The sequence below is a fragment of the Typopeltis vanoorti genome, chromosome 9 (assembly GCF_054136105.1).
Source record: "Typopeltis vanoorti isolate ZY-2024b chromosome 9, IOZ_Tvanoo_1.0, whole genome shotgun sequence".
Lineage (NCBI taxonomy): Eukaryota > Metazoa > Arthropoda > Arachnida > Uropygi > Thelyphonidae > Typopeltis > Typopeltis vanoorti.
This window is the reverse complement of record NC_143557.1, coordinates 83,394,861-83,416,631: the sequence shown is the minus strand read 5'-3', so window position 1 is coordinate 83,416,631 and position 21,771 is coordinate 83,394,861. Positions and strand designations below refer to the sequence as shown.

Sequence of the window (21,771 nt, the reverse complement as noted above, 5' to 3'; positions counted from 1 at the left end):
CAGATCAAATTTGTTATGGTTCTTTGTAGCAACGGAGGATTGTTGTTCAAGGATATGTTTAGAAACAGATTGGTCTCTATGCTTGAAACAGAATAACTATCAGTTGCTGCATGGGACTGAATATATGCCGAGTAGCAGTAAAGGTAGATTATCTTTCGGATATGGCATCATAGAACTTAAGGAATTAATAGGCTTGAATATGATAGAGATATTGAACTTCTTTAAGATACAAGAGATCTGTTATGAAATACTTTTAATGTAAGAAATCGAGATTCCATATGAGTTATTTTTTCTAACAGAGGTCAGATTATTCTGTTTCAGTAAAGGTAGATTATCTTTCGGATATGGCATCATAGAACTTAAGGAATTAATAGGCTTGAATATGATAGAGATATTGAACTTCTTTAAGATACAAGAGATCTGTTATGAAATACTTTTAATGTAAGAAATCGAGATTCCATATGAGTTATTTTTTCTAACAGAGGTCGGAGAAAAACAGCTGATAATTTTCTTGATTGCTTTGGAGGTGTAACTGCTGAGATGGGAAATTTAATTGTTGAATTTCTTTCTGAAATAGTACTGATGAGGAACAGATATGAGCTCGTGAAAGGAAGCATTTAATAATATCATACTTCTCTTAGGGATGGTGAATACATTGGCTGAAATGAAGATTTGCAGCAGATAGACAGATGTTAATAAAAACCACATAATTCCTTTTATTAGAACATCTAGGAAGGATATGGTCCCATTTAATTCAAGTTCCATAGTGAATTTGATTCTGTGATGGTTATTCATTTTTTGTAAATACAGGAAAACCTCACTTAATGCAATTAATTAATCCGTCAATTAATGTGTGCTGCTAAGTGAAATTGCATTAAGCAAATACAATAAACAATAGGAATAATTATAATTCATCCATCAGTTATCATAAATTTGAAAAAAAAAATTACAGTATAAGCTGTATTAGAGGATAAAATCATCAAAGTTAATAAAAATCAATTGCTTAAATTTTTATTTAATGTCTAAACATTTGATTGAGCTACTTTTTTACAAAAATTAAGTAAAGATGTTTGAATTATGCTCGACTTTTTCATCTTGTCATGCAATTTGTGCTAGATGGCAATCGCTTTATCAAGATTTCGGTGGACTTCGAAACTTCATTCCATATCAGGATCAGCATCAAACAAAATTTCCTTAGCATGCTCAATGTGATTGAAAACTAGCTCAAGTTCTTTTGCAGTTAGCATCTTAGTAACATTCTCTTCTTGTTCGCACTCCTTATCTTTTTCTTCATATGCATGTTGTTCTTCTAGTTGAAGGAGATCATTCTTGCTTAAATGTTGAATGGGAATCAAGGCAAGTTTCTCACATCTTCATTATCCACTTCATTAAATGCAAGTTCTTTTCCAATTGTGCTGATTTCTTCAATAATGTTAATCTTGGGTTTTGTGCACAATAAACTAACATACTTGAGTTTAAAGTTTCCTTCTGCATCGCTTCCTAATAAAAGCCTCAACCAGGATACAAAGTATTTAGATACTTTGTATCCTGGTTGAGATGCTTCAGTTTTAGCTAGGAAAGTTTTTGTTGGCATACATTTCCAAAAGAGACCAATTTCATTGACGTTGAATATTTGCCAATCGTCATAATCATCCTCCTGAATTATCCTTTGCAATTCTTCAGGAAACTTGGCCACAGAATCTTTATCACCACTAGCAGATTCCCTAATTATTCTTACATTATGCAGTCCAGTTCGATCTTTAAAATTATCAAACCGTCCTAAACTCACAGTAAAGCTTTCACATTCCTCTTGAAATTTGGTCTCTTTCAATGAGGTAAAAATATTGAGAGCTTTTGCTCAAATATTCCCTTAACTAAGAGATATTCTTTTTTGATTATAATCCCCAATTAATCCATTTATAATCCTTTACTTTAGATGGAGAGAACCATCAATTCCCATCTCCTACACTACCTTGAAGACACCCAGCTAATAAACAACCAGCAGTATGGATTCCATCACTGCCAATCAACAGGAGATCTACTTACATATATCGCCCATCTCTGGACAAATGTGATGGAGAAGTTTGGTGAATTTCGAATGGTGACACTTGATATCTCTAAAACTTTTGACTGGGTCTGGCACAATGGCCTAGTAAACCAACTTCCATCATTCTGTCTGTTCCAGAGAGAATGATAGATGATAGGCCAGTTTCCAGATGGAGTAGATACCAGTGGAATAAAAGAGTATATACAGTCAGCATAGGATAAGAGTCAGTTCTGACTCCTTTCATTGTTGTATGATTTTTGAATTTCCTACTCCAGTATAATATACTGAAGGTGGCAGGGCCATTATAACCCACTAAGCAACTAAAGCAATGCAGTGGAAATTTGGAGGGCAGAAAAATTGTATCTCAACCATAATATCACTGTTTTTGTTTATAATGTTGCATATTTTCTTGAATTTAGAGGTGGCATATACCCTAACAATGATCCTGGAAAATGATTCCAATACACCTACCAAAACATCTGTACTTAACCTTAGTCAGTTTAATGTTGAATTGTTCTGAACATATAACTCTATTTTAGTGCACCATATGGTATTATACAGTTGATTCTCACTATAACAAACAACTAAAAAGTCCCCTGGCTAAAGTGCTATTCTAAAAGAAATTAATTTTATCAAGTTCTGCACTGTAACAAACTATTCCTCCTGTATTTATGAGTTTTATGGAGGTGGACTGTAAATATGTAAATTACATGTTTTATAACACAATCAAATGCTATACAGCTAGGCATTGGAACATTCAGCAGAATTGAAGATTTTCACACAAGAAAATAGATCTTGTCCATCACAAGTAGAGTAACGTGGGCAGATCTCAAAATGAAAACTTGAACACCGAGACATATTTGTACCTGTGGTCCCACGAATGATTCTAGTAGAAAATAATACTAATGATTTTTGAGTTATTAGGGACAGCAGCAGCTGATATAGAGAAAAAAGAGTTGGTAAGTACTTCCTAGATCTTTGCTCATCATACAGGTGTTATTACAGACATCTTTTCTAACATAAAAATGCTCATAAATTCATGTGGATGCAAATTTCACATGGAACATACATGAGACAGGTCTATAGTTCAGTTAGTTTCAACAATGCCCTTTAATCAGAAAGACCTGGGTTTGCATTCCATTTAGGAAGCAAATGGAATGCAAAATGGAATGACCTTTATCAGGGTTTTTTCAACTGAAGCTGCATTAGCTGGTCCCATATGTAGGCAACTGGATTTTTTTCCTACTGTAAATGCAAACATTTTTATCAGGCAAATCAAACTAGCCAGGAGAGAATGTTCAGTTGAGAACCATAATACACTATGCAGATAGGATTAGATCCTATGTGAACATCCATTAGGTTTAAAAAAATATGATAAATTAATTGGCTGTGACAGGCCATTAAGCCTAACACACAAAGGATGGGATAGGATAAGTGAGGAATAAGGATAAGAAAAAGGCTTATACATGATTGTTGAAAGTGAGATTAGCAGTCATTGATTGTTAATAGCGAGATCTCAATCTGAATCACACATTGACGAACTTGCCTGTAGTGATAAAGAACTTGAATATGGGTATAAAATCTAAAGAAAGTTTATGAACTTTTATCGCGAATCATTGTGTGCTCACAAGGAGTGCAGAGAAAAATAGAGAAAGGCAAAGTTGGAATATTAAAAATATCTAACCAAAATTCATGAGGATATTGTAGAAAGAAATAGAACCTTTTGTCCTTTGCAATTATATTGTTTCACTCACTCATTGTCACGTGTACAAGTGTGTTGTGCTCTGATGATGCCGAGTTGAAAATCAGCGAAATATAAGTTAATGAAACATCTCTTTGATAAAATTGTGTAGTGTTGTTAATACCGTGAAAAATAAGTCATGAATAACCGTCAACACCTAAGCTTATCTGTTAGAAAGTATGACTAAAGAAAAACAGGATGCTAAGAAAGCTGTGACATTGAGAAAGAGCTGCTGTAAAAAATAAAAAAAAATGAATCGGTGATCATGAAAATGATATGAAATCAAGATAAGGATATTCTAGATGCTCAAGGTATACATACATGCATACATGTGTGTGTGTGTGTGTGTGTGTGTATAATGTAATGTAATGTACATACGTACTAATCTGATAGAAAATATCCAGGTAGAATATACTCATGACCATATGGAGAAAGAAATGTGAAATGATATCTAGAGCAGATAACTTGCAGTGCATAGATTTGCAGTTATGAAATGTTGTAGTAGCCTACACTGCATCATTCAGTACATTAAATCCAACATTATTTGAAATTGGAAGCTGTTACTGCAGCCATTTTTATTAAGGGACATAATAATGAATGCATGAACTGTTGAAAAATATTCCATTAGGTAAACAAGGGTGTGCACTGTCTGTCTCCACTCTCATTCATCATCTCTGTTGATTGCATTATGAAACAAAGTGGCATTAAATCTGATATTAGAATTGGACATAACAAACTTAGCTCTTTGCTTTGTGCAGATAATGTTCTAAACACATCTGGTTTAGAACATTCAGTTTTTTCACCTGTTTTAATTATTAGGACATTCTATAAAATCACATGTTTTTCAGAAATGAAAAATTCCATTTCGACAAAACTGGCCATATTGGAGTATGCTGCAAGTAACAGTTCTTTATTTTGTGCCTTTCTGCACAATAAAAATGTGAGATCACATTACTGCTGCACTACCTTGAAAATGGCTCGGTAACTGAAAGCAGAATATTGCTAATGATGTGATGCATTAATTTAACTCATTGAAGGAATTAATAAATAAAAATAAACTTTATAAAATAACTAAACAAATAATTTTACACATTTTCAACACAACATGTGGGTGTGTATTGGTTCTTTATGTAGATTTTCTCTTTATCACTAAATTGTTATATACATAAATCTTCATCAGATTTTGTAATAAAGATGTAATGTATTAGGAAGTTGGGGGTGGAGGGGAACAAAATGGAAAATTATAAATAAATACCCAGCATACCTGTGTAAGGTAGATATGCTGTTCTAGATTTCAGTAGTTGACATAAAATTATGAAGTTGCATAATTTTTGTAATACTAAGAAATACATTAAACTTAAATTTCATGTGATAAATCTGTAGCATAAAACTGGTAATTGTTTATATAAGAAAGCCCCAAGGTAAGTTAAAATGAATTGGCAGTTGAATAGCTCTAGGAGAAACAAATAAACCTGCAAACTGGGAGTGAATGATAGTCAGCATCTTCTTTATTATAGATAACATGAAAAAATGCTGGCTACCAAAAACCAAAGTTCTGCTTATCTCCAAAATTATGTCCATCACACTTTTTTTTTCTTTGCATAATTAGTTTGAATTCTGTGATTTCATTCCTTTTACAATTTCTCTTTTTTATATAATTTGTTTTATTACATACATATTTAATGCATGAAATTTAAGTTCAGTCAGGGAAGAAAGCATAAATCAGAAATTTTTACTCTTAGATAAATGTTTCTTTATATTCACTTTTATTTACTTGTATAATTTTTTCATGTAAAAAAAAAAAAAATATATATATATATAGGCCTTACAAGTAAATGGAGCAATTGTAGGAATGACAGGAGATGGTGTTAATGATGGTGTAGCTCTCAGGAAAGCTGACATTGGTATTGCAATGGGAAAAATTGGAACAGATGTATGTAAAGAAGCTGCAGACATGATACTGGTAGATGATGACTTTTTCACAATAATGTAAGTAATTTTAAACATAGTTTTTAATTTTCAATAATATGACCAAGAATGTGCATGGGCTTGCATGCATTGAATATATACAGCAATATTTTTTTTTATTAGGTTATTTAGTTTATTCATTGTGCCCATGTCCCATAGAAGAGTTTACTAAGGAAGAAGTGGAGGAATTTTTTGAATCATTTCCTGAGGCAGCTGACAAAGAAAAAGCTGCTTCCTTATGAGATTCACACAGCAGAGTAGGAAATGAATACCTGACATGTTGAAACATTTGGAGTAAATATGAAAAATCTTATTAACTATGTTATTGTTGATAGTGATAACTTCACACTGGTTAAAAGACCATGTACCAGAGAATTTGAGGTAAGTGCTCACCATTTAATTTTGAGCAGGATAAAAATGAATATAATTTTTATTATGCAAAATAGTGCTTTTCTGGTGTGAAGATTAACAATATTCAGTGTTAATAATTTTCAAGAGAATTCATTTTGGCCAGAACAAATGATTTAAAATGTGAAAATTATAGAATGCAAGAGGATATGAAAGAGTTTCTCTAAGAAGCAAAAAAAAAATTTAGTAACCTGCCAGTGTTATGATAGGAGTGAATTGAAAAGGGCAAATACATCATTGCTTAGATTGTGGAGAAGTGGTGTAAAGTTTCTAAATGTGGGGAGTAAATTTCACAAATCGAAGGACTTGTATAATGGCCAATAGATTTGAAGTTAGATGTCTGGAGAAAGTTTTTTTTTTTTAGTAAGAAAATGGTTGTGCAAAATCAAAACAAACTGTCAAGGGAGGATGCAAGAGTATGCATGTGTGTAGACTCTCTTGAGGTAAGCTAGTAGAACAAGAAAGATCATAGATCATGCTACACTGACTAAAATATTGCATAATATCTATGGGTCCAAGAGGATATTGCAGTTATCTGTACTAATCTGGAAGTATCAGGAACAAAAGTGAGGAGCTTTTGGCATTGTTAGCTTGAATAAATCAAAAAATATTGGCATTATGACTTTGTTGACAGAGGAAGATATTGTAATTTCAGGGAAGATGTAGAAAACAGAACTGGAAGAGAGGTATTTGCTAATGATAGCAGAAGAATTGCAACCAGCAAAAGTAGAAGTTCAGTCAGGAAGGTAGAATTTGATGGAGGGAGGGGCAGTCATCTGAAACTATTCGGTATAAGATAAAAGCCAGTGGGACAAAATATATAGTTTGTTGGCTAGGAGTAGCAAAAGGAAATGAATATGCATTGGCAAATTAGCTCATTGAGAACAAGTCAAGTAATCATAATCATTGTGGGGACTTTAACTCTGAGGACATAGATTGGAGGAAGGCTAAAGGAGGTGGTGGGGGATATAATTTATTCAGCTGTTGAGTAATAATTTCCTTACATAGCATCATATAATTGAAGGCCCAGAACTGGAGAGTATTTTGGATCTTGTGATAGCACCAGAGAATTTGCCCATGACCACTTTGATGTGGTATGGTAACCTACTTTGCCTCCAATTTAGAAGAGAGATCATGCAGTCCTGATCTAGGAGGTGGCTAAACATGTGGAATCTTCAGTTAAGGAATATATATACAGTATATATGGGGAACTACAAAGTTGGTGATTATAGCAGTCGGTAAACAGCTTGTAACTGTTCCATAACTTAAGAAATTGCAAGGGAAGGATCAAGGCCTGTTTAAGGATTTGTTTTTATGGAAGTTTTTTCACTTGGCTATGCTACTAATGATGTAGTAGGTTTTATCCGAGTGTAAGCAAACAAAGTTTGCACCTGAAGTACTTTCAGGACTGGGGCAACTCGTGGTAAAGGTGGTGTAAGTTCTCATCACCTTATGGGAGATATATTGTCTTAGTATCTCCCATAATGCAAAGCGCATCTCCTTGCAGACATGTATAATGCTATGCATTAAGGGATGGGCCACTACCCAAACCGATTTAGACCTTTATTGAGGTCTCATCAGGGGGAGCCAGAGGTGGTGGTGATACTTAGATGGAAGTAATGGAGAAGTCATATTTACCTATACGAGTTGCCAAAGGGTGTCACACCCTATTATTAAAATTCTCTGGATTGGAGATAAGTTTATCTTTTCTCTAATCCAGAGAAAATTATTCTCCATTACTTCCACCTTAGTATCACCACCTCTGTGTCTGGCTCCCACTGATGAGACCTCAATAAAGGTCGAAATCATCTGGGTAGTGGCCCTTCCCCTTAATGCATACATTATATATGTCCGCAAGGAGATTTGCTTTGCATTATGGGAGATACTAAGGCAAGTAATGAGAACTTGTACCATCTTTACCACGAGTTATCCCAGTCCTGAAAGTACTTCAGGTGCAAACTTTGTTTGCTTACTCTTGGATAAAGGATAAAACCCACTATATAATTAGTACTCAGGATTCATTTGGTTAAGTAGCATCTTTCAGCAGGGGCTGCAAAAGAAAGAAATGTTATGGATGGTGTACACAATGTGCCCATTAAATAAGACAAAATTTATATAAAAATAAAGAGCAGCTACAGAAAAATGAATGATTTATTTATTTTCAATGCAATCTCCCCATAACTCAATACAAATTTACATATGAAGATTTTAGTTTTCTTTTTAACTCTTCAGGCCAACTATTCATATTATGAATTAGAAGGTTTGTCTCATTATGGTTAGTCATGGTTGGATCTTTGTTAAGTATTTGTTCGTGGAATGGCCCAATAGTAAATTGTTGATCTTACTAATATAATCTCTGGAGTTCAAGATGACTGTGGAGTTCCCTCTGTCCGCTTTAGTAATTATTATATCTTTGTTCCTTTGTAAGTTCCGAATAGCCTTTCTATCATAGGGCGTGGTATTTAGTTTGGGTGGTTTTGCTGTGGCAAGGATGATTATGCTTTGGAATCTAATAACATTAGCTATAGCCTCTGGGAGAGGATAAAGACCTTTTTCAATACCACAAATGAAGTCCATTTTTGGTATGTGGTTAGGAGCAATTGAAAAGTTGAAACCTTGCTTTAAAATTTCGGATTCTTGTTTAGAAAGGCAGTAATCTGACATGTTAAAAATCACTTTATCATCTGGGAGACAGTTATTAGAATTGTATTTTTTCTTATAAAGTTCTTCAAATTTTTTTGTTTGAGTAACTTTGCTAGACTGAAAAGTTTTTTCGTAACGATATTGTATCATGTGGTCTATAATGTTCCACGTTGAGTAGTCTAAACCGTTGGAAATATCATCAAAATTATTCCGGCATTTAAGGTCAATAATGTTTAATTCGTACCTGATGTGCTGGATCCTTTCCCTAAGTAGGGCAAATGAAGTTTTTTGGGTAGATCCTTTTTTTGGCCTGAAGAGTTAAAAAGAAAACTAAAATCTTCAAATCCAATAATACCTCGCCTTTATGGTGCACTCAAATCTACATAATTCATACAAATTTTCCAAACACTTCTGGTAGACATCTAATGATAACACTGAGCTTGGTGGCTACATCTTCTGGATGACTTCTACTGAGACAAATGCACACCTTTTGAATTTAGTTTTCAATTTTGGAAATTAAAAAAAATAAAAAGTGCCAGATTTCTCAAATACAAGATTTGGAATGACACTGCATGACACTGAGATAGTACTGACATTTAACGATTTGGCCCTCCGGAACAAGTTTCTTATGTGAATTATTCCATGAATTTTGAAGAAAATAATTAGCATTGTTTTTGACTTGAGACTTTTGCAGTTGAAGCATTTGCTGTAGACTTTTCGGCAATCACCATTCCTTTCTTTTCCATTTTGTTTCCAGATCATATTTGAAGTACCATAACTCATCAAAAGTCACAATTCTCTCTAACATCTTGGTTAACCATTTGAACAAACAATATTTTCACAATCCTTTCTTTTAGGCTTGCACGGTGATCCGAATGCATTTTTGAAATTTATGGAGACAACTACCGTGTTTGAATAAAAACTTTAGTTTAAGTTTTTATTCAAACATGGTAGTTGTCTCCATTTAAATTTCAAAAATGCAATATTTTCACAAAAACCAGTGTGATACTCTCTCACTGCTCAGAAATCAAAGAATATTGTACAAATCACAAACAAATCTTTCTTTTCTATAAATTTTTCAGCATAATTTCACGGGTTACTTCCTTTTCCAATATTCAGTTTCTGTTTCAATCATCCAAGTGGCGATTGAACAATCGCTGTTGATGAGTTCACAAACTTTTTCCACATTTTCCTTGGTCCAATTTGAGGCAACCCTTCCTGATCATGAATTGTCTTGTATTAATCTCTGTCATCTCAGAATCATGTAAGTGATAAGCTGTCATTCTTACACTGTTTTAAGATCATTAAATGTTTCTCAGGCAAATTTGCTCAGTTTGGAATAACTTCATCACTGTTCATTGTTCCATTCTCAAATTTTTGACGTAAGGCACTAACACTTTCCCACTCAAACAGCATCAATGCAAGAACTAATGAACTATTGCATTGAGCGTGCTCTATACTTATTGTAAAGAGCATGCTCTAGCAGTTAAAGTGTCATTACTATGATATAAAGTATGACATAAATTGTTAAAATAAATACAAGATATAAATTGAAAATAGTATGTTATTTAATAGGCAGCACACTGTACATATGGAGAAAAGTGATCAGCATGCCCATGGGCAATACAAACGCAGGTAAGAAGGGAAAAACATGATGAAGACCAAATAATATAATGAGAGAAAATTAGGTAAGCAGGTCGAAAGAAAGCCCAAGTTCCTTCACATGTTGCCAAAGAACTTGGACATTGGTGAACAAAAAGAAGAATGATTATGGAAGGATAACTTGAAATAGTCAAATTATTGAGAGGTTACTTAAGCCTGCAAGCAAATGGTATTTAATTTTTTATGATAAAAAAAAGAACATGGAAATCTGCTCAAAAACATAATCATAAGTGATATTGGCTTAAATTCAGAATTATTTCTATCTTCAATGTGCTAAAAAGGAATAAGCCATTTTGAGCAGTCCATAGAAAATTTCTATTAAAATAATTAAAGAAGAATTGCATCTCTCTTGCACTTTTATTAGAAGGGTAGGCACTGCATCCATGGTGAATTTATCTTAAATTATAGAATAATGTACAGAAGTTAATTTAGAAACACATATTGCATTCATCATCATCAAATTCTTTATGGGTACCCTCAAGGGGTGTATGCGATACTGTGATAGTAATATATGATAAGTTAACATTATTACTAACTTCCTGTGTTTCTTCAAATTAGTCTTATTTATCAAGACTTCATCATATTTTGATCTTCATTTGGGTACTGGCATGAAATAAATTTTGTTTCTTTTACCTAGGAACACAGATCATTTTAAATTTTGACTCTCACTTCTGAAGAAATAACTACTAATCAAAGGATGAAACATGGTTGTGCTTATCTTCACCTCTAACATATATATGAATGATTTCATACAATTATGGGAAAAAATAATCCAACATCAAATTGAATCACTGTTTTTCCGTTATTGCATGTTTTTTTTTTTTTTAAATCTCAATGACATTACAAAGACTATAATTAGAAAAATTTTAGTTTCTATAACTAAAGAACGAAAGTAATGTTTTTTATTGAAAAATTCCCAATTAGAACTAAAATCATAAAATCAAAAAAGAAACCCAAATAAAATTTTATAAAATAATGGCCACATCTATTTTGATGTAGGTGTTTCACAGCTATCATAAGAGACTTGCTGTTTCTGTCAGAGAAAAACAGCGAAAATTTTACTGCTAGAAGAACAGCCTCAGAATCAAAGATTAGTACTATTAGTGTGAGACTAACAAAAAGTAAACTGTAATACAAATAATAAGAATATGATGATTTATTCAGGAAACAGTGATATGGAAAGGAGGTAGTTAGTATTCACACAAAACATAAAGATATCCTTTTTAAATAGGTTACTGTTACAAGTAGAGTGATTGGGGCTAAATTTCAAAATGGGAAATTGGAAAATGTGACTTATTTGGGTTTATAATGAAGAAGTAGAGGAATATTTTGAGTAATTGAGAAGGGCAGCCAACATAAAAAAAGATTGTTGAAGACCTAAACAGTAAATAGCAAATGAATCACAAATGAAATATTTTGGGAAATTTGGTGGAAAAGATAGAGCTAATAATAGTGTTGACTTTCTATAAATAGAAACAGATAATGAACCATTGGAAAGAGCAAGCTGTTATTTGATTATATTCTATCATGAAATATATTTTATGGTAGTGGCTATTTAAATACATTAATGATAATCAAGTATTCTCCAAATTTAGCTTCCGTAGCTCAGTTGATATAGACGAAGCCCTTTTGTCGGAAAGGCCTGGGTTCGATTCCCATCCAAGACATTAAAACCTTTATCGGATCTCTTTCGACTAAAGGTGGGTTAGCCGGTCTCATATGGAGGTAAGGGGTTTTTTTTTTGGATTTTTTTTTTCATCCAGAAACTTGGATTTTTCATCTCCCAGAACAGGCAAACCTGCCCTGTGAACACACACACTAGTCATAAAAATTGTCCCCCCCCCATGCCAGACTTTGCGATAAATTGCTTGGTTTTCCAATCGCAGTGGACCCTGTACCAAGTAGAATAAAAACACTATGAAGAGGAAGAAGTTTTCTCCAAATTAGTCTATTACTGGCGAGCACCTAAAATTTCAGTTTTCTAATCTTCTTCTTCTGCAGCTTTTCCCACTTAAGTAGGGTGGCTGTTTGTGGTGAGTCTCCTCCACAACCTCCTGTGTTGGGCTGTAGCCACATCCAAGTTCTTCATCCTCAAGTCCTCTTCCACCATCTCTTCTTTGGCCGTCCACTCTTCCCCTGCACATCCATCTGCATGACTTTTCTTCCTCCCTCCTCATCACATGACCAAACCATCTCAACCTTGCCTCCTGTATCTTTGCTCCTAAGTTCGTAATGTTCACCGTTCCCCTTACATAATCATTTCTCAGATGATCCTTTCTGGTCACACCGCACATCCACCTAAGCATTCTCATCTCTGCTACCTCCATCCTGCTGATGTTATTTTTCCTCAGGGCCACAATTTCCATAGCATACATCATAGCTGGTCTCACTACTGTCCTGTAGATTTTACCTTTAAGATGATCGGTACCCTCTTATTGCATAGCACTCCAGCCATCTCTCTCTCTCTCTCTCCAGTTCCTCCATCCTGCTTGTATCCTGCATCCCACTTCCTTGTCAGCCTCACCATCCTCTTTCATTGTTGAACCTAAGTATCTAAAGTCACTGACCTTCCTGATGACATTTCCTTCCAGCTCTAGATCTGTCTCCTGGCTGCCATCCACTTTGCAACACGTATACTCTGTCTTAACTCTGCTCAGTCTCATACCTCTCTCTTCCAGTACTTTCCTTCAACTTTCCAGTTCAGCTGCCACTTCTTCTCTTGATTCTGCCCACAGCACGATGTCATCTGCATACAACATAGTCCAAGGTGCATCTTCTCTCACTTCCTCTGTCACCACCTCCATCACAATATTAAACAGGAACGGACTTAATGCTGACCCTTGATGCAAGCTAACTGTCACTGGAAAACTTTCTCTCTCCCAGGGAGGTTCGAACTCTTGTCTTCACATTTCTCTACATCTCCTGCACTAACCTGACATATTTCTCTGGTATCTCCTTCTCCCTCAAACACCTCCAGACTTCTTGTCTTGGCACTCTATCATAAGCTTTCTCCACATCAATAAAAACCAGATGTAGCCCCCGTTGCTTCTCTCAAAACCTTTCCATGATCTGTCATAACCCAAAGATAGCATCTGTCGTTAATCGACCAGGCATGAAGCCAAATTGCTCCTTTTCCATCTCTACCTCCTTCCTCAGTCTTCCATCAAGAACCCTCTCTAGGATCTTCATTGTGTGGGGCATCAACTTTATTCCTTTGTAATTCTTACAGTCTTGGGCATCGCCTTTACTCTTGTAGATGGGGACAAGAGTACGTTCCCTCCATTCCTCAGTATATTTTCCTGTTGACAAACTTTTATTGACAGGTCCCACAGCAGATGTCAATTCCCTCTTCCCCTAGTGCCTTCCATGCCTCCACAGGGATCCTGTCAGGGCCTACCGATTTTCCATTCTTCATCCTCTTTATGGCTTCCTTCACTTCCACTCTACTAATGTTATGTACCATCCCCTCATTAGGCTCTCCATCTTCTCTGTGAGTTTTTGCATTTTCCTCATTCAAAAGCCCTTCAAAGTATATTCTCCATCTGTTTCTTATATCCACATCCTTCCTTAATACCCTTCCTCCAGAGTCTTTAATCTGCCTCACATGTATGATGTCCTTTGATGCCTTATTTCTATATTTTGCCAATCGATAAATCTTTCTCTGTCCTTCCTTTGTTTCTAATTGATCATCAAGGTCTTGATATGCCATGGCCTTTGCCTGTGCAACAACTCGTTTTGGCTTCTCGCTTTTTCTCTCTGTCCTCTTCCACTCTTGACTTGTCCCACTTCTGCTTTGCCTTCCTCTTAGCTGTCACTGCCACTTGTACATCATTATTCCACCACCAACCCTCCTTCTGCTCTCTAATCTTTCCGGATATTTCACCAAGCACCTCAATTGCAGCTTAGAATTACTTTGGAATTATGTCTCCGCCAGTCTTGTACACTTTCTAGTCTATCCGAAATCCTCTCTAACACCTTCTCCCTAAAACAGTTCCTCACACCCTCTTCTTTTAAGCGAAACCACTTAATTTTCTTCCTCTCATTGCTTTCAAAGATTCCTATCTTCGACTTTATTTTAAAGTCTGCAGCCAGTGTTGCTGCCGCACCTGATCTGTTGGGATTACCTTACAATTTCTTACTACCTTAAGATGTTTTCTTCTAGTCAAAATGTAGTCTATCTGTGAACTATTGTTGCCACTTCTGAATGTTACCAAATGCTCTTCCCTCTTACAGAAAAAGGAGTTCACAATTGCCAGATCAAATGCTACTGCAAAGTCCAAAATCCTCTCTCTTTTCTGGTTCATCATTCCCACTCCATGGCCACCATGCACCCTTTCACAGTCCTTATTCTATGTCCCTATGTGTCCGTTCAAGTCTCCTCCGACAATCACCAACTCGTTTTCTTCCAGTTCCCTCATTTCTTCATCTAGCACGTTCCAGAATTCATCCTTCTCTTCTGCTGTACAGCCAACTTGTGGGGCATATACACATAAGACGACCAGTTGCTCTTCTCCAAGACCCAGTTTCATTTGCATGATCCTATCGTTCCTCCTACCCACTTCCAGTACTTCGCCCTTCATTCTTCCACACACCACAATTCCGAAACCATTTCTTTCCTCTTTATTCGCTCCAGAGTAGAACAATTTATACCCTTCTCCTAGTTCCTTCACCTTTTCCCCCTTCCACCTTGTCTCCTGCACGAATAAAATGTCCAACTTCTTCTTCCTCATCATGTCTGCCACCTCTCTTTCCCTTTCAGTCATGCTTCCAACATTCTCTCCACTCCACCTGCTAGGCTCGCTTCTTTAACTGCACCCGCCCTTGATGCAGTAGCCCTCCACTTCTTACAGCCGTAGGGTGATATGGCTGCACGTCGCTTAAGGGGTATGACCTAGCCCTTGTATCACTTTCTTTTCGACTCATTTGATCATAGCTAGAGCTGGCAGTGAAGTTTTATGACCAGATGCCCTTCCTGATGTCAATCCTTGCCATTTATCCAGGCTTGGGACTGGCACCTATTGGGGCTAGCTTGCCCCCTTCAGTGGCTGCAATAAGCGAAATGACATAGCAAGATAGGATTCAACCCTAGCCCTTGAATACTCTAATAGCATTGGGGGTAAGGAGCAAGAAGAGAAGAAAGAAGGGGAGGGGACCAGTCTACAGATAATATAACAGATGTATATTACATGAAGTAAGGCATGGTCCAGCATCAGGTACCTCGGGTTTGCCATGCCATACTCACTAAAGTGAGCCCATTAGTTTTCTAATGTACTTCTGATTGAATGAGTCCACTTAAATCTTGGTCTTCCTGTTGGTCTCTTTCCTGCCATTAAACACCTATTCTGCTAACCTTTCCTCTCCCCTCCTGTTTAAGTGACCCTACCTTAGATTGCCTCTTCTCACACATTCTTGAATGCTCACAACGACCAGTTCTTTCCTAATATTTTCATTTTTAATTACAATCTGCCATCGTTGCTGTATCTAGTCTTTGATCTTGGGATTTTTTCCTAATCCAGCTCTCAAATACATAAGTTAAAACTGGTCCAAAATAGTGGTATGTTGTATATTGCTGGTTCAGTGTTTTGGTTAAAATCTCTCATGAATTTATTCAGCTGGTTCCCATCATACCAGCTTTGCTTATTCTGTTGTCAGTTTCCATATTTAAGCCATCTTTACTAAAAACTGCACCTAAATAACTGGTAATTTACTTGTCCTATAGGTTCTCCATTGAGAATGTGGTTGAAATTTTCTGTATTCCTATTTTCATAGTTAGGTCTTTTTATTGCTGATTTTCATACCAAATTTGGTATAATCATTATTCAATTTATTTAGAGAATTCTGGAGAATTGCAGTGGGGGTGTTTAATTTGGAGTACAATATCACACCTGCATAAAGCAAAGAGCTATATTTCATATATCAGATTTAATGCCACTTATTTTCATAATGTGATCTACTTAGATGATGAATAACAGTGCATATATTGAAAGTTTATTTTTCACTTGGTTAGAGTATAATAAATTTAGTTTAATCCTTTATCCAAGTGTGAGCAAACAAAGTTTGCATCTGAAAGTGTCTTCAGGACTGGGTTAAGGTGGCACAACACCAGGGCAACTCGTTGCAAAGGTGGAGCAAGATACCAACACTCCTATCTCAATATCTCCTATAATGCAAAACACATCTCCTTGCGAATATGTCTAATGTTATGCATTAAGGGAAGGGCCACTACCCAGACTAGTTTCGACCTTTATTGAGATCGAATGGGAGTTCATGTCTCTCATCATCGGCCTTTGGAGAATAAAGCATGCTGAGGGTCAGCAAACAGTAAGAGAGGAGAATAATGAAAGATAGAGTAGGATAGTAGGAGGTAAAAGAGGCCTCAGTCAACCTGTTTAGCCTTATATGGCTAATTGGTCTGTGACACATATTCTCAATTTATCTGTTAAAAAAAAAGAAAATTTAACCATAAAAATTTTGACTAAAGTTCACTTATAAATTTATCCTTAATAATTTCATAAGTTATCTATGAAGGAGATCCATTGACCTTTTTTGAAAACAATATTTTCAGTTAGAACATTTTTTTTTTTTTTTTTTATATATAAATTACATAAAAATTAAAGGACTTAAGGTCCGGTCAGTTGAGCTGAAAGGGAACAAAATGAGGAACTTACAGACCTGGTACCACTGGGACTTAGAATGGGGTAGAAGACTGGCCCGGGAGATGCCGCTCACAAGGAGCAGCACCGCCTCGCAGTAAGCCTTCGCAGCCCGGGTTCTCAGATCTACCCCCCTTATTTGGAGTAAAGGAAACCGTGCCAGCGAAAGCTTTGTGGCGAGGAAGAACAGAGTGGTTGTTACTTTTCCTAGGGAGAGTTAGGTGGAGTTTTGGAGATACTAAAGAAATATACAGGGCTTGATTCGTCCCTGTATAAGAAAGCATATTTTCGGTGGTTTGCAGTATTTGTTCACAAATTTAAAGTCACCTAGTAGATGTCTCTCTTGCGCAAGAAATTTAGGAAGGTAAAAAAAAGAAACCTTTCCTTATTCCTGCGTACCTTAACCGCCTGAAAGTGTCTTCAGGACTGGGTTAAGGTGGTACAACACCAGGGCAACTCATTGCAAAGGTGGAGCAACGGAGTGTTGGTAGCTTGCTCCAACACTCCTACCTTATAGGAGATACTGAGATAGGCGTGTTGGTAGCTTGCTCCACCTTTGCAATGAGTTGCCCTGGTGTTGTACCACTTTAACCCTGTCCTGAAGACACTTTCAGGCGCAAACTTTGTTTGCTCACACTTGGATAAAGGATTAAACTAAATTTATTATACTCTAACCAAGTGAAAAATAAATTTTCAACATCCTTCTCTAAATCCAGAGTAAATTATTAAAAAAGGGTGGCACACCAATTAGCAATTCCTATAGGTGGAGATGACCTGCTAATGCTTCTGCCTGATATCTCCACTTGGGCCTGGCTCCCACTGAAGAGACCTCAATAAAGGTCAAAACTAGTCTGGGTTAATGCATAACATTAGACATATCTGCAAGGAGATGTGTTTTGCATTATAGGAGATACTGAGATAGGAGTGTTGGTAGCTTGCTCCACCTTTGCAACGAGTTACCCTGGTGTTGTACCACCTTAACCCAGTCCTGAAGACACTTTCAGACACAAACTTTGTTTGCTCACACTTGGATAAAGGATTAAACTAAATTTATTAAACAGTGCAGATAGTGTTCACCCTTGTCTTATGCTTAATTTTACATCAGATAATCTTCCTGTATTTCCTTCAATTCTAATTGCTTGCTTATAACTTAAGTATAAACTATGTATTACTCTGCATAATATTCCATTTATCCCACATAACTGTCATTTTTTGAAAAACTTTTCTCTGGGAACCTTGCTATATGCTTTGTCCAGATCGACAAACCTTTAAATACAGATTCTTGTTATATTCCCACAATTTCACAACTGTTTGTAATCTGATCTTGACAACCTGTATGTGACCAGAACCCAGTTTGTTCTTTTGCAAGTTTCTCTTCACAATCAGATATATTTACCAAATTTTAGCAATTGGCTATAATCATTTATAAGATAGAGACTAAAGCAGAACTGTGCCATTAGAACAAACACTTCCATAAGTGTGTGTGTGTAAAATAAGAATTCAGATATTTTCATATGAGGATGAGTCGGTCACTTTCTTCCAACCAGCCAACTGAAGGATAATGCCATAGATAGTTATATAAATGTCAGTGAACAGTGGGACACAGTAGACTTGCAAAAAAAAAAAAGTATTGGCTTACGTGTGTGTTTGCTGAAAAGATCAAATCCTGGGTCTAAAAAGTTTGTACACATATAGATTTTGGGTATATCCCAGTGGATACACATAGTAAATGTCCACCAACCAACCAAATAATAACCAACCAAGCACTAGAAAAACAAGATACTGTATGTATTGGCATATAAGATGATATTTTTTTAAGTTACAAAAAAAAAAAAAATTTACTGAAACAAGGGATCGCATTATACTCCAGGTATAAAATCTGAACCTTTGAATTCAGCTATGGAAAACATCGTAATGTACGTGTGCAGCAATATGTTAGATGTATGTACTGTTTAATAATCTTTGGCTTTTGTATGATGTTAATTAGCATCTTAATATACTGATATATTAGTATTAATATAATTTATATATAAATATTTGTATTTATTATTATTATTAAGAAAGACCTCCAGGAAGTCAAGGACTCATTGAGGGAGGCCATACTACACACACCAGCTATCATACTTGTTCTTGAATTTATTCACACTGCTCTGCTTGCACATACAAATCCCGTGGCAATCCATTCCAATCACGCACCACCTTATGAGAGAAAAATCTTGCCCTCTTGTCCTTTTCCCACCCTCCATAAATCGAAAAATTCCATCAACTCCTGTATGACCCTTTCAGAGGTTTGTACGGCTCAATCATATCATTCTTCTTTCTCCTGTCACCCTATGAGAGAAAAATCTAGCCCTCACCCCCTTCTTAGCGGCATTCATTCTCAGCTTCCAAGGATGCCCTCTTTTCCTTTTCCAACCCTCCATAAATCGAAAAATTCCATCAACTCCTGTATGACCCTTTCAGAGGTTTGTACGGCTCAATCATATCCTTCTGCTTTCTCCTGTTTGCTAGTGTCTGCAGTCTACAAATTCTCAATCTGTCTTCATAATCACTATTCCACAATACCGATATCATTTTTACCACTTTCCTTTGCTCTCTCTCCACTGTATCAGAATCACAATGGAATCCTTATCTTTACATGTGAACGTTTCAGCATTGCAATCACATTTTGAGTTGTTTGCAATCTTTGCTACATGGCCCTGAACTTCATCTTCCTATCTACTAACACTCCAAGATCCCTAGCTTCATTAGTTTCTTCTAGCATAATCCCACCAATATAATACGACATTGGATATCTAATCACACCAAAATGAATGACTTGACATTTACTAACATTGAACTGACATCCATTATCCCATGCCCACAATTCGAGCCTATTCAAATCATTCTGCAAGTACTGCATAACAGCAGCATTCCTGATTACCCTATCTATCTTTGCATCATCAGCAAATAGCTGTATGTCATTTATCAAATCCTTCCCAATATCATTAATGTACAGACTAAATAACAGTTGAATAAATCTGAATAACAGATTTCATAAATATTATTATCATTATATCACACCTCCAGGGAGTTCAAAGACTCATTGAGGGAGGACATCTACTCTACAACTCTTCGTCTCACTACTCCATCAACCTTCATCTAACACTAACGCCATCTACTACCACTAGTTTTTCCACAGACAATCACAAACATCCATGCCCAATGCAGGATTCGAACCGCAGCCTTTTGGCTGGAGAGCGGATATGCTAACCACTTGGCCAACCAGGCTGGCATAAATATGTTTAGTTGAATAGCATATTTTTTAAATCTTAATGAAACTTTACTGGCATGATCACATGAATTGCAATATGCAAAACCAAAAACTAGTATAAACAGAACAGTTTCACTGGTCACACCATAAGAAAATAACTCTGTGATTTTTCTGCTTGCATTACATTAAGGTAAAAGTAATGTGTCAAATAAAATAAAAAAATCAGCAGCCTGAAGGACTGAGGCAACTCGTAGTAAAGGTGGATCCAAGCTTTCATCACTCCTTGTCTCAGTATTTCCCCTAATGCAAAGCACATCTCCTTGCAGACATGTATGAGTAAAGGTGGGCCTTCACTTTCTCTTTCTCTAAATCCAGAGTAAATTAATAATAAGGTGGTACACCTTTTGGCAACTTGTATAAGTAAATAGGACCTCTCCATTGCTTCTGCCTCCATATCATCACTTCTGGGTCTGCCTCCCACTGACGAGACCTCAATAAAGGTCGAAACCAGTCTGGGTAGTGGCTCTTCTCTTAATGCATAGCTTTATACATGTCTGCAAGGAGGTGTGTTTTGCATTATGGGAGATACTGAGACAAGGAGTGATGAGAGCTTGGTCCACCTTTTCTACGAGTTGCCTCAGTCCTGAACTACTTAAAGCGCAAACTTTGTTTGCTTACACTTGGGTAAAGGATTAAACTAAATTTATTTGTTTAATCCTTGCAATAAGATGTATAAGATGTTACAATAAATTTATATATTGTAACATCTTATACAGGGAGTATACCACAAAATAAACATTTCAAAAAGGAATTTTTTTTGAGAGGGGGTCATCTTATACACCAGCATATACAGTAATTTTTTTTAATTAGGAAATACTGTTTTAAATTGTTAATACTACTGCTAATTTCTGTTTAATCCTCTCATGCATGAATTTTTATATTGATTTATAAAAAAAAATATGATGCTGATACAGTACCATTTAATAAAATAATAAAGTAACACGTAAAAACCACAGTGATATCCTTAATTAGTAGAAAGACAGATATTTTGTACTATAATTAATAGTACATCTTCAGTGTCTGTAACAGTAATAGGAATGGAATACAAGGAAAACGTTCGGTGGATCACCTGTTAAAATACAATTGTTACTGCGTGCTAGGAAGTAATAGAAATAACAAATTTAATCTATTAAGATAAATGGTTTTTCACATAAGATAAAAGTCTCCCAGATCTTTGAGAAGACATACAGTGATTTCTATTTAAATTCGGTCATTGTAAGATAGTTTCACAACTTTCTTTGAATAAGTGTTCGTATTTGAATCTGCATCTATGGAGGAGAACTGCTTTATCTCACTGGACACTGAGTACAGTCAATACTGTGCTGTGCCAGACCAG

At 35.9% G+C, this 21,771-nt stretch overlaps 1 protein-coding gene across 3 annotated transcripts in view; it reads left to right on the top strand.

Annotated features, from left to right (window-relative positions):
* Positions 1-21,771, top strand: part of SPoCk (secretory pathway calcium atpase) — a 518,064-nt gene that overhangs the window by 376,485 nt on the left and 119,808 nt on the right. For all 3 annotated transcript variants that reach the window (XM_090398525.1, XM_090398527.1, XM_090398526.1), the window contains exon 18: positions 5,611-5,777. In XM_090398525.1, the coding sequence (XP_090254651.1) occupies positions 5,611-5,777 (167 nt within the window). The remainder of the gene's footprint in view (positions 1-5,610; positions 5,778-21,771) is intronic.